Source organism: Dryas octopetala, chromosome 5, assembly GCF_963921425.1.
Source record: "Dryas octopetala chromosome 5, drDryOcto1.1, whole genome shotgun sequence".
NCBI classification, from domain to species: Eukaryota; Viridiplantae; Streptophyta; class Magnoliopsida; order Rosales; family Rosaceae; genus Dryas; species Dryas octopetala.
Genome location: NC_141370.1, coordinates 9,793,675 through 9,806,037, shown reverse-complemented (window position 1 = coordinate 9,806,037; position 12,363 = coordinate 9,793,675). Strand labels below are relative to the sequence as shown.

The window sequence follows — 12,363 nt, the reverse complement described above, 5'->3', positions numbered from 1 at the left end:
AAGAGGAGAAAGGGAAAGGGTAGGAGGGAGAGGGACGGAGGAGCACCCATCTCCCTCATAGAAGCTTGCTGATGTATGAAGGAGAGAGAACATAGGTTTTCTTTCTCTGGCAGCTAGCTAGGGTTTTCTTGATCACCAAGTTGTTTGATACATGAACCTTTCAAGTGAGGAAGTTATTACTTTCAGAAAAGTAAGAACATTCTTTATGGGTACTACCAATCAATGAAGTTTAATTATCAGAACCATCCATTTTTTAGGTCTCTCCTCAAAGATTGTTTCTGTAAAAAATCAGCTAAATCGGTAATGTTTGGTCATATAAACTATACACACAAATACAGTCCGTTAGATAAAATTGAAATGATATTGACACTAATAAATTGGCTAAACAGTTTTTTATTTGGCTAATTTTTTAAAAGTTTGAATGATGCCCTAAAATATAGACGATTTCGATAAATAATCTCAGCCCGCTCAACTTTAATGAGAAGTGCGCGACACGGAAGTCACGGAATTGCCACTGTGCCACAGTAGCAATTTGAATTGCAAAAAACACATGTGTTACTGTTATTAATTGCCACCGTTTGACAGTGGCACTTTGCCCAGTTAAAAAAAAAAAAAAAAAACCCCACCGAGCGCTTAGTGCAAAAAACACGAAAAAAACATAACGTGGGCTTTATTTGTACAGAGTGGACCTATTTATCATTGTAACTTTTTAGGTGAGTTTGTTTATCATTAAGAATGGACTTTAAAGTAATTTAATTTTTAATTTATCTATTTTAGTTTAAATTTTAAACCGTACAAATATTCAGTAAAAAACAGTAATAAGAAATTATACTTAAATTACCGACTCTTTGTGAATTGGAAAAAACTTATTTATAATAGGAATAGGAGTTGACTTAGCATTTTATGAGATATGTTTTATCTTGAAATTGAAAAAAAATTTATGTAATAAAATATAAAATTATATGTGTCATTATATTATTGGGTTGAGATACCAAATCAGTCATATATGTGTTAGAGAAGTTTTTCTCTTGTGAACTACCAGCTGAGGACGAAAGAAGTATGATATTGGTGTCATTGTTGAGCGTTGCCTTAAAAATGATAGATAAAGGTTTAGTACTTGATTGGATCTGTTCTATGATGAAGCAAAATGCCTTTGATGTGGAAGTAGAGATAGTGAGATATCCTTTTGCCAGGAGATTCCATATCCACGTCTTATGGGCCATGGCACATGGCTTATCACATTCTCACCATCATGTTTTTGGTTTTTAAATGTTTTCTTTCTTCTTGACATGTGTTTTTCTTCAATAGCATTTTATGTAATTTATTACACATATTAGATATAGAGCTAAATGACACTTTTGGTCCATGTAATTTTAGTCATTTTTCATTTTCATTCTATAGTTTCAATTTTGAGTTAGTCATGTACTTTCATAACAAGTCCAAAAATTTTAATACAGTTTACTTTGAAGATAGTAATTCAACGTGGTAAGCACCTATTTGACTTGTATATGAGTATTTTGGACATTTTTATCTTGAATAATTAGAGTTAATGTGCGTGTCATGTTGGATTTTTGTCAATAGACAATGTGAACATTTTGGACTTAATTGCTATCTTTATGATTGAAATTAAAACTAAAGAACGAAAGTAAAAAATAATTGTAATTACATGGACCAAAAATGCAATTTGACTTATAATATAAATTTGGGTAGACCTGAGCCAGATCCATGGATCAGTATGCCACGGTTGGATATGGCCATGAACTCGAATGGGTATGTAGAGCCTTAAGCTGAGATCAGATTTAGAGCTGAGCCGACCTGGGCCGGATCCCTAGTCCAGTTCTTTTCAGCATAATAACACATATTCTCTTATAGATGTAATGCATATCGAGTTTTGGCCCTGAATTCCACGGCTATATACCGAGTTTGACTTGTGGGCTAAATGGTGAAACCTACTTCCATTCCCGACATTCAATTTTAATCGGTTGGGCAATGGGATACAGGTTTTGACAATTTTCATTCATCATGAGGCATACAGGCCCAATTCAGAGAAAACTGGGCTTTACCCAAACACACTGAACAAGACCCACAAAACGATTACAAGAAATAATATAGTTCCAGACTAGTAGATGTAATGGATGAAACATATGAGCTCCCCAAAGTTGCTACAATATTGCATACTTGTATCACAAATTGATCATTAATTAACTTATCTACTTTTCTGCTAAATATGAACTTCATTTGAAATATGAGGTAGTTTTAAATATAGGAGGGGATTTTAGTTTATGTTTTATAAAATTATAATTAAATTGCTTGAATAGAATGTTTTATAAAATTATAATTAAATTGCTTCCATTCTCATCTAACAGATGGTTACTTACCTCAGGCTCACAAACAACATGTTTCTGTGGACTGCTAGGCCAATCAATTTTGGCATCATATTAAATGCACTCATATAAGGATATATTGGAAGCAATATATGGCAATTAAAATGAGGCATTAAAAAGTCATTCAAAATGCTTTGAATCCTTATATGCAAAGAGTCATGTCCATATCGGGCTGAAATCTATCGATAAGGAGAAATGATATCTCGTTACATGTAAAGAGCCAAGCAGCATTCTTTATTTGATAAACTCACATTAGCAGCATTCTCAGAAAAACTCACATTAGCTGGCTGGCCTGATGTGATTCTTCCATGCATGTGGATGGTTGGTGAAATAGTTATGCATAACCAAATTCAATAACTGAAAAGGTACATATCAATATCATACCTACTTTCTGTTCCATGGCCATTGTTTTTTTTTTTTTTTTGGCCAGGTTCCATGGCCATTGTTGAATAGACAATTTTGTCTTTATGCTATTCTTGTTCTTTTGGTTTTCTTCATGAATTAACAACATTATCGCTAGAAGTCTTTTGTTCGTTGTATTCTTAATTTATCGAGATTCAATAAGATTTAAAGGTAGGTCGTGCTTTGATTTTCCTTGTAGAAACTATTATTTTGCTCTTCAAAAGTAGTCTTTTACATAGAGCAATAATGTGAGATATTGCTTTCGACACCTTGAAGTCAAAAGTCTTGAAATGATCTCCACTTGATTAATTCCTATACAGTGGTATGAGCCATGAGCCAAACGTGTTCTCTTCACCCATAATTGAAGTTATTGGATACTCAGTTTTATGCTATATAAAATCTCAAATATTTTATCTGTCAGAAATGAATTAACAATACATATTAAGTTATCTAACAACTCACACCCAAACAAAAAAAAAAATATTGTGATAATAAATATACAGAGGTTATGGTGTGAAAATGTTGAGTGTGTGTTGCACATTGAAAATTTATAACCTTGTAAAAGTGCATTTAACGGTTTTGTGTCTCTCCTAATTATAGTCAGTTGATTTTGAATTGAATGCTTTGATTTCTTTTATAGTATCAAAGCATATTCACCTATATGTATTAGGCTGAGTAGCCACATGTGCTCTATATCACATTTGTAGGGTTATAAGATCTTGGACCTCTCCTTTTATAGTCAATTAATTTTGGATTAGAAACACTAATTTTTTTCTTATGGTATTGTTGAATGAGACTAGTCGATCTTGCATACGTTGGTTTTAGCTGATGTATGTATAAATGAAAAAGGCAGCCGGAGGTTGATTAATTGTCTCTCCATGGAAGGTGATTAATTTTGTGAAGGAAAGCTCACATGATTAATCAATGGCTACATTGATTTACTTTTTTATATATATGTAATTGACATGCCAGTATAGACCACAAGGATGGCTGATATAGATTTGCTCAGAGCTCGCTAAATATATATATATATATATATATATGCAGTGTCTTGTCTATTCAAGATGATTGGACTCTATATATATATATATATATATAAGTTATAACCCAGTATTGAATATTTATTCTGTTTAATCTATGAATTTTTTTTTTCTTTTTTTGTTGAAATCTATGAATTTCTTTCTTTTCTCATAAAAATTAGGAAAAAGCTGCAATAGCTTAGCCTGTATAAATGACATGTTATATCCTTTGTAAATAAAACAAATTAACCATGTGACTATGAAGCTGGATTTTCTATTTTTCTTGTTATAATTTGGCTTTTTAAACCTAAATCTGTTATATTACAAATCTAAGAATAATCTTTCATTACAAAGCTTTTTATATCCCAAAAAAAAAAAAAAAAACTGTTAGATTCAAGATACAAACAACTTTAATTGTCCATTCATATTTGAATTATTGATATGTTTGTTTTTACTTGTTTCAATTCTAGTCATGCATTGCAAATGCAAAAACTATAAATATCTAAATATAAGGAAAATTTTAGCTAAACGACTCCAATTATACCTCATGTTCATATTCATGATTTAAAGTTCACTTTATATCAACTGAGAACTCAAACTTTCATTTTGTTTCAACTAATGACTTTTTGCTAACAGTGTTACATTTTCCGTCCCTTTCAAGGGCAAAATCGTCACTTCTCCCCAATTGTCCTCCATCTCCAATATAGTTGTAAAAAAACTAAAAAAAAAAAAGTTTTTTAGAAACCCCTCCTAACAGGGAAATGAGGAAGGGAAGGGAAGGGAATGGAAGGAAAGGGAGGGGTCGGGTAGGTTGGTGTTGGGAGGGATTTTTGAATCCTTTTGTTTTTTTACAACTATATTGGAGATGGAGGGCAATTAGGGAGAAATGACGATTTTGCCCTTGAAATGGACGGAAAATGTAACACTGTTAGCAAATAGTACGTTCTTATTTGACATAAAATGAAAGTTTGATTCCTCAATTGACTCAAAGTAAAATTCATATCTTGAATAGTTGAATAGAAACATGGTGTATACTTGGAGTCCTTTAGTTAAAATTTTCCCTAAATATAATACCAATTATGCTCAATAGATAATATGAATTTGTTTAATTTGCTCACAAACTTAAATTTATAATATACAATTGAGTAAATTAAAAACAAACAGAGAAAAAATAGAAACCAAGAATCTAGATTCAAATTAAGGAGCATATGGACAAATTAAGCACACCTTTTTTTATAAATATTTTGGACCTTTGGCTGTCTACTTGGGTGAGAGGAAAGAGGGAAGGAGAGAGAGAGAGAGAGAGAGAGAGAGAGAGAGAGAGAGAGAGAGAGAGAGAGGAAGAAAGTGGTGGTGGCTGGTGCATGCGGGGAGGAGGGGGATGAGGGATTGGGAAGTGGCAAGGAGAGAGGAGTCGGAGAGGAGAGGAGGGGAGGGCTCTCGAGGGGAGGCGGTTGGGGTGGGGGAAGAAGAAGAAGAGAAAGGGTGAGGGTGAGCTTCGACGGTGAAGAAGAAAAAAAAAAAAGATGGGGATGGGAATGTTAGGGGGGAGATGGGGATGGGGTGTGTGGGTGATGAAAGGTGAAAGAGAGGCAAAGAGGGGAGGGCCAAAGTAATCTTTTCTCTTGAGTTTTTTTTTTTTTTTTTCTTCAAAAAAGGTGTGAAAAAAAAAAGAGTGCAAATAGCAGGCTCTTGTTAAAACAATGAGGTGCGTAAGCAGTGACTATATATATATGTATATATATCAGTAAGTACAGTTTTTTTGTCTTTTAAGTTTTACCCCTACATAGTACAAAGTACAAACTCTGCCTGCTAGTGAAGCAATATATTCATAGCCGACCCGGACCCGCCCCAAGCCCGACACAGACTTCACCCGCCGCCCTCGAAATTATATATACAGGACAAAACATGCAATTACACTTACATTCATATATTAACAGCCAAAACAATTGCTCTCTCTCTCTCTCTCTGCCCATTTCAGCCCAGAAAATTACAGACTAGTGTAGCAAAATTAAAAGAAGATGCCAAGTACGAACGGTTCACTGCTAGAGGAAGCAGAGGTTCCATTGTTGGGTGACTTAGCTTCGACAACAGTTGGATTAATAAAACAACAACAGAGTCATGATGAAGAAGAAGAAGAAGAAGATCAACGTCTTGCAAGGAGAGTCTGGATTGAATCACAGAAGCTGTGGCACATAGTTGGCCCTGCAATCTTCAGCCGTGTTGCCTCCTATTCCATGTTGGTCATCACCCAAGCCTTTGCTGGCCACCTTGGTGACCTTGAGCTCGCCGCAATCTCCATTGCCAACAATGTCATCGTTGGTTTCGACTTCGGTCTCTTGGTACGTCTTTATTTGCTTCTGTAACCTTGTCTTTCATTTACAAAAGCTCTTTTTGTAACAAACCCTTTTGTCATTAGCTTTTAGTTCTTACCTCTAATATGTTATGTTATCTGATTTTGATTTTGAATCGATAGTCTTAATTCATAGTCTGGTAACGTAATATGTTAGACTATTTCGTCTGACATGGTCATGACCTTTTACTAGAGAATTTCTTGTAAGTTATGTTATCCGACCATAAAGAATCATGATATTCTATTCTAATCAACATGGTCTTAATTCGTAGTTTGTTAGAATAACATGTCAAATTGTCCCTCTTTTGAACTTTTGCTAAGTTTTGTTATGGATTTTTGTTCAGTTGGGGATGGCAAGTGCTTTGGAAACACTATGTGGGCAAGCTTTTGGGGCCAAGAAGTACTACATGCTAGGAGTGTACATGCAACGTTCATGGATAGTGTTGTTCTTGTGCTGTGTTTTGCTTCTGCCACTCTATCTCTTTGCCTCCCCTATGCTAAAGCTCCTGGGACAGCCCACAGATGTAGCAGAGCTATCTGGGTTGGTGTCTATGTCCATGATACCCCTTCACTTCAGCTTTGCTTTTCAGTTTCCTCTGCAGAGGTTCTTGCAGAGCCAGCTGAAGACTGGTGTGATTGCTTGGGTGTCTCTGGTTGCTCTGGGGGTGCATGTGTTTGTGAGTTGGTTTTTTGTGTACAGGCTTCATCTTGGAGTGGTTGGCACTGCCCTTACCATAAACTTTTCTTGGTGGGTTTTGGTGTTTGGGCTTCTGGGTTACACTGTTTGGGGTGGTTGTCCCTTGACTTGGGCTGGTTTCTCCATGGAAGCATTTTCTGGTCTCTGGGAATTCACCAAACTCTCTGCTGCTTCTGGGGTCATGCTCTGGTATGGTATCTCTCTCTCTCTCTCGTTTTTTCTTCTTTTCCATGTTGATTAGTCTAACAGTTATGTTTTGTAATTGATTTACAGCCTGGAGAATTGGTACTATAGAATACTAATACTAATGACTGGAAATCTAAAAAATGCAACCATTGCTGTGGATGCTTTGTCAATATGGTACGCAAACTTGTACATTTTGTTACTATATCTATCGCTCTTTCTTGATTCAATTTATTATTTTTAGCTAATCTCATTAGTATCTTAAGGATATAAGAGTAATGCTAAAGGGAATCGACTACCATTTCTATTTATATTTAGTAGACTTCATGTCCTACATAATGTGGTCCAACAAAACTATGGGACCACATTAATTTATATATCAAATTTCTAATAGAAAATAGACTTACTTATACACCAACTCATTACGACGGCGTATAAATATAATTCACCTAATATTATTTTTAATGCGGTTTTAGAAACGTGTCTTTTTTCATGGGTATTTTACTTAGAAAACCAAAATAAGAAAGCGGCTTAATCCACAGTGCACTCGGTCCTACTTAACTTTTCGGACAAAATTCTTACCGAACGCTTGACAGTTCTTGCTAAGCACTAAAAGGTTGCAGATATAACTTACATCTGCAACTTAAATACGTGCATCTGCATCCTAAAAACTGCATATACAAACTTAAAATATTCTAAAAAGTGTATATGCAACTTCAAAATTAACCCCAAATGCTCAAAAAAACTACATTTGCAATTGTTGAGCGCTCGTCAGCTTTTTTACATTGCTGACTGCGCGCGCGCACGCAAAATAGAATATCCTTTAACTTAATTTTTTTTAAATGAATTTTCACTTAATAATCTTGCTCAATTTTTTCTAACATTACTACAAAGATTAATGCCCCTTTCACTCTCAAGATGGAAAGAAGGCAAGAAATTGGTTGGTTCCGTCCTCCAGATGAGTAGATGCACACAAATTAAAATTGTTGCATAGAATTCAATGCACTGAGGTTTGTCTTATTGTTGCTTGGCAGCATGACCATAAACGGCTGGGAGCTGATGATTCCTCTCGCATTCTTTGCAGCAACTGGGTAAGACCTCTTCACCACCTCGCTCTTCTTTTGTTCTTTTACAAATTATTACGTGAATTAAACATACCGTGGGGCCGACACATACCATTGGTGCCTGCAATATCTCAGAATTAACAATTCCTCACCTTAAATACACAAGAAAATTATTGTATGAACATGCAAAGTGGGTCTTGAGTTCAGAACTCATATACTATTGTTGTTAATTAAAAAAATATACATTTGATGTGATGTAGTTTATAAATTTATTTAGATTATAATATGTGTATAATTATTAATTTTTTTATCGCATATAATTATTAATTAATAATTAAATACAACATAATAGGATTAAAGTTTATCATCAAGGATATAAATATGAATAATTATATATGTGTTATTATTTGAATGAATTTATAAATATCATCAAGGACATACATATGTTTGCATACAAATTTTTTTCAAATATATACAAAATGTTGTTAAGTGGGGCCTGGAAGGGTCCAATTTCAGTTCAAGAATCATTCACGTACGTGGAGGGGTGGTCCATAGAAACAACACAACAGCTACTTATATATATATAGCAGCCACTCAAGTGTTTTAAGAATTTAGAGCCAAGGCCTCGTGACAAATATATAGAACAAAACAATGGTCCATAATTGTGAAGTACTTAATTGCGTCAATACACTCAGCATTACCAAATACCAAGTAGACAATTTCAACTTTGCCTTCGCAAATTGGCCCTATCTGTCAGATTGTGTGTCACAGCTTACATGACCCCCCATTTGTTTTGATGTCTTTTGGATTGGTATTCCAAGTAAGCATCAAATCCATTGGCACTGTTCCACCGCATATATGCTCAGGTTGTTCTTCAATAAGTTGTTATCCGAATTTCATATATTATTTTTGTTTTTTGGGTAGAAAACATGAAATAGCTCCACTTATATATATATATATATATATATATATATATATTCCTTCCTAATTTGTTTTGTATTCTACGTAAAATGATGTCCTTTTAGTTTTAGTGGTTAACAATATTTATTCTTAAATTCTAAGAAAATTAAAATGTAAAGTCAAAAAGAGATTTGCAACTAAAGAAACGTTAAATTTAAAATAATAAAAAATTAATCAAGGAGTGCAATCAATCAATGTTATGACACTTAATAACTTGTCCCTTTATAATAAAGTTTAGGCAACCTTTGTTGAATGTGTGGCTGTCTGCTCCAGCTCCTTTTTGACGGATTAGCTTGGGGACCAAGGATTGATTGGTTAATGCTTAATTAATACTTATGCATGAAGCATGAAGCTCAAGCACATAACTATACAAATGGGTTCTGCTTACGTTTGTTTGCTTAACTTGAGCTGTGAATTACAAGTGCAAAGGTTCCCATTTGATTTTACACACACACACACACACAAAAGAGTCCTGAATTCACACCTACATCATCTGCCCATTTGTGATAGGTCGACCCTGTGCTGTGTTTGTCTTCCATTATGCTCTTTAGGATTTTTGTGTAGCCATTTTCCATGCATAATATGGATAAGTATTATATCATTGGAGTCAGAACACATTGGATTTCAGACGCATTCAAAGATTGATCTTGATGATGTATGCTTCTGGTATTTTCTTTATAGTCGACTAGAAATATAATTTAGTGGGCTATATTGTATATGAATTTTACAAATTTTTTATGAAGTTTAAAAATTATGTGGTATTTAATTAAGATTTTTAAAGGCCTTTTAAAAATTCAGTAAAAGTCTCTGTGTATTAAAAAAGTCATTGATTTTTATGAAATTTATTTAATGATAGATTTTTAAAGACTTTAAAAGACTTTTATACGTAATTTCAAAGTTATTATAAATCTGACCTCTCCCTTGCAGATTTTTAAAGATTTCTATAGATTTTGTAGAATTTCGTAGAATTTTGTGAAAATCTTCAAATTCTGAAAAAGTCTATAGCTTAAAAAAAAACCTTTAAAAATCTATATACACTACACCCCTTAATTTGTGTGTACATCGTTATCTTGATATATGTTGTTGGTTTATATTTTAACAATTTGAGTTTTTGAGATAGAGTAGTCAATTAATATGGTATCATAACCATATTTTTATGAATGTCAATATGTATGTGCTCTCCGCATGTAGATTGAAGGTACACGTGAATGAAGATATTAGTTCAATATACATTGACCAAACATACAAGACAAACAATTACAACAGAAAGTTGGGAGCAAAAAGATAAAAATAATATCTATACCTTTATGGCATTTTTAGCCAATAGAGATCTTTGTAAACAATTATTTTAGACCTCTTCTATGATGTTCCTTTTTGGGTACAATTTCTGTTGCTAAAAATATTTTTGTTGACAATTGACAGAGTGAGGGTGGCAAATGAGCTTGGAGCTGGTAATGGCAAGGGAGCCAAGTTTGCCACTACAGTGGCAGTTGTGACCTCTGTTATAATTGGCCTCTTCTTCTGGCTCTTGATTATGATGTTCCACGGTGAGATCGGCTATATATTTACTAACAGTGAAGCTGTCCTTACTGAAGTAAACAAGCTCTCCCTCCTCTTAGCCTTCACAATTCTCCTCAATAGTGTTCAACCTGTTCTCTCTGGTAATCCCCCCCTCCTATTAGCTATTAATAACCCACATTTTTCATTTACATTTTTCTAAAAAGAATAAATTAAGTTACTTAATTATACCGAAAATTTGACATGTTATATTGTGAAACTGTTAATGTAAATACTAAATATATGATATATGAATGTACAATCTTGATATACAGTTGACAACATAAGATGTTTGATATTTAGGAAAACAAAATATTACTCTGCAATGCAGTATCCCAATTAAATTTTGAGACAATTAATGTTTTATTTATTTATTTTTTTAACAGGGGTGGCTGTGGGATCTGGGTGGCAATCTTATGTGGCATACATAAACTTGGGTTGCTATTATCTGATTGGGGTGCCTCTTGGGTTTGTCATGGGATGGTATTTCCACCAAGGAGTAATGGTACGTATTGTTGATTAAAACTCGCACATAAAATTTCCCAAAAACCAAAAAAAGAAGAGAGTATTTATTGAACCAGTGAAGCTATACTACAGCTTTTTTTTTTTTTTTTTTTTTCCACACATGCTATTATGCTAATCTCATTGCATTGCTAAAACTAGTAACTACATTAATATATGCTTATTATTTGCATACCATATTTACTGTGGACTCACATCAATTTGGTGATAAAATGAACTCAATTAGGGAATTTGGGCTGGAATGATCTTTGGTGGGACAGCAGTCCAAACCTTGATATTGTCCATCATTACCATTCGATGTGACTGGGAAAAAGAGGTAGAGATGGTTTAAGGAATTCTAATACATTTAGTTACTTTTTGTTTCTCTTTTGTATATACAAATTTGATAATTAATTTGATTTCTATCTGTTTTGCGCTAAAATTGCAGGCAGAGAAAGCAAGCATTCATATACGGAGGTGGGCAGAAACAAAATAAGAACATTAATTAACTTCTTTTGGAATATGAGAAGTTAAATATAGGGGATTTAGATGATGTTTTATAATTAAATTGCTTCAATAGAATGTTAACAAGACAAATATATGTTTAGATTGTATGGGATGAAAGAAAATAAAGAGAATTTATTTTCTCCAACAAATATAATTTTAAATGATATATTTATACCTCAATGGTTTTTTCCCCTTTCTTCGTCATTGCCATCATAGCATCCCTATGTCTTAATTGGTTGACTAATCCTAAATTTTCTTGTAAGTACAAAAAAAGTTTCTAAAAGAAAAAAAAAAAAAAAGTTGGATAAATGAGAAAAGAAAAAGGGAAGCTTGTGAGTAAAGGGAGTGAAAAATATTTGTTTTCCTGATGCAAATAGAACTACCCTGTGATTATTGAAGTCTAAAATGACCAAAAACAAGAAAGAAAAAAATAGCTCTAAATGGGGAAACAATATAATTGAAGTGTAATTACAGGCATAGAGACACTGCCCACATAGATGTGAAGTGGGCTTGTGTTTTGGAAAGAGGGGAGATCCAGGCCCTGCCTAGTCTCCGGCCATTTTGGCCCATAGAAGTGACCGTGTAAGGCCTTGCTCAATTTTATTTGACCCAAGCCCTGTCCCTAGGCCAAATAATATGTTGACAAAATGTAGCAAGGTCACATTGTGTGTTACCGTAATACCATGTGTTATAATTTAAGTAGATTGATAAATATCACGGTAGCACACTATGTGAT

The 12,363-nt window shown here is 33.8% G+C and overlaps 1 protein-coding gene across 1 annotated transcript; it reads left to right on the top strand.

Moving 5' to 3' along the window:
- The first annotated feature begins 5,692 nt into the window (after positions 1 to 5,692).
- Positions 5,693 to 11,815, top strand: LOC147284117 (MATE efflux family protein). The gene is made up of 8 exons (XM_086243471.1): positions 5,693 to 6,147; positions 6,503 to 7,044; positions 7,129 to 7,215; positions 8,073 to 8,129; positions 10,485 to 10,723; positions 11,006 to 11,124; positions 11,368 to 11,457; positions 11,569 to 11,815. The coding sequence occupies exons 1-8, from the start codon at positions 5,827 to 5,829 to the stop codon at positions 11,614 to 11,616; spliced, it is 1,503 nt and encodes a 500-aa protein (XP_086099597.1). The 5' UTR covers positions 5,693 to 5,826; the 3' UTR covers positions 11,617 to 11,815.
- The last annotated feature ends 548 nt before the right edge of the window (positions 11,816 to 12,363 follow it).

Bases quoted from the DNA above. Each gene is read 5' to 3' on its own strand.
- LOC147284117 (XM_086243471.1), top strand. From the start codon at position 5,827: ATGCCAAGTACGAACGGTTCACTGCTAGAGGAAGCAGAGGTTCCATTG. The intron at 6,148-6,502 runs GTACGTCTTTAT...ATTTTTGTTCAG, and splicing joins GTTTCGACTTCGGTCTCTTG to TTGGGGATGGCAAGTGCTTT. The intron at 10,724-11,005 runs GTAATCCCCCCC...TTTTTTTAACAG, and splicing joins TGTTCAACCTGTTCTCTCTG to GGGTGGCTGTGGGATCTGGG.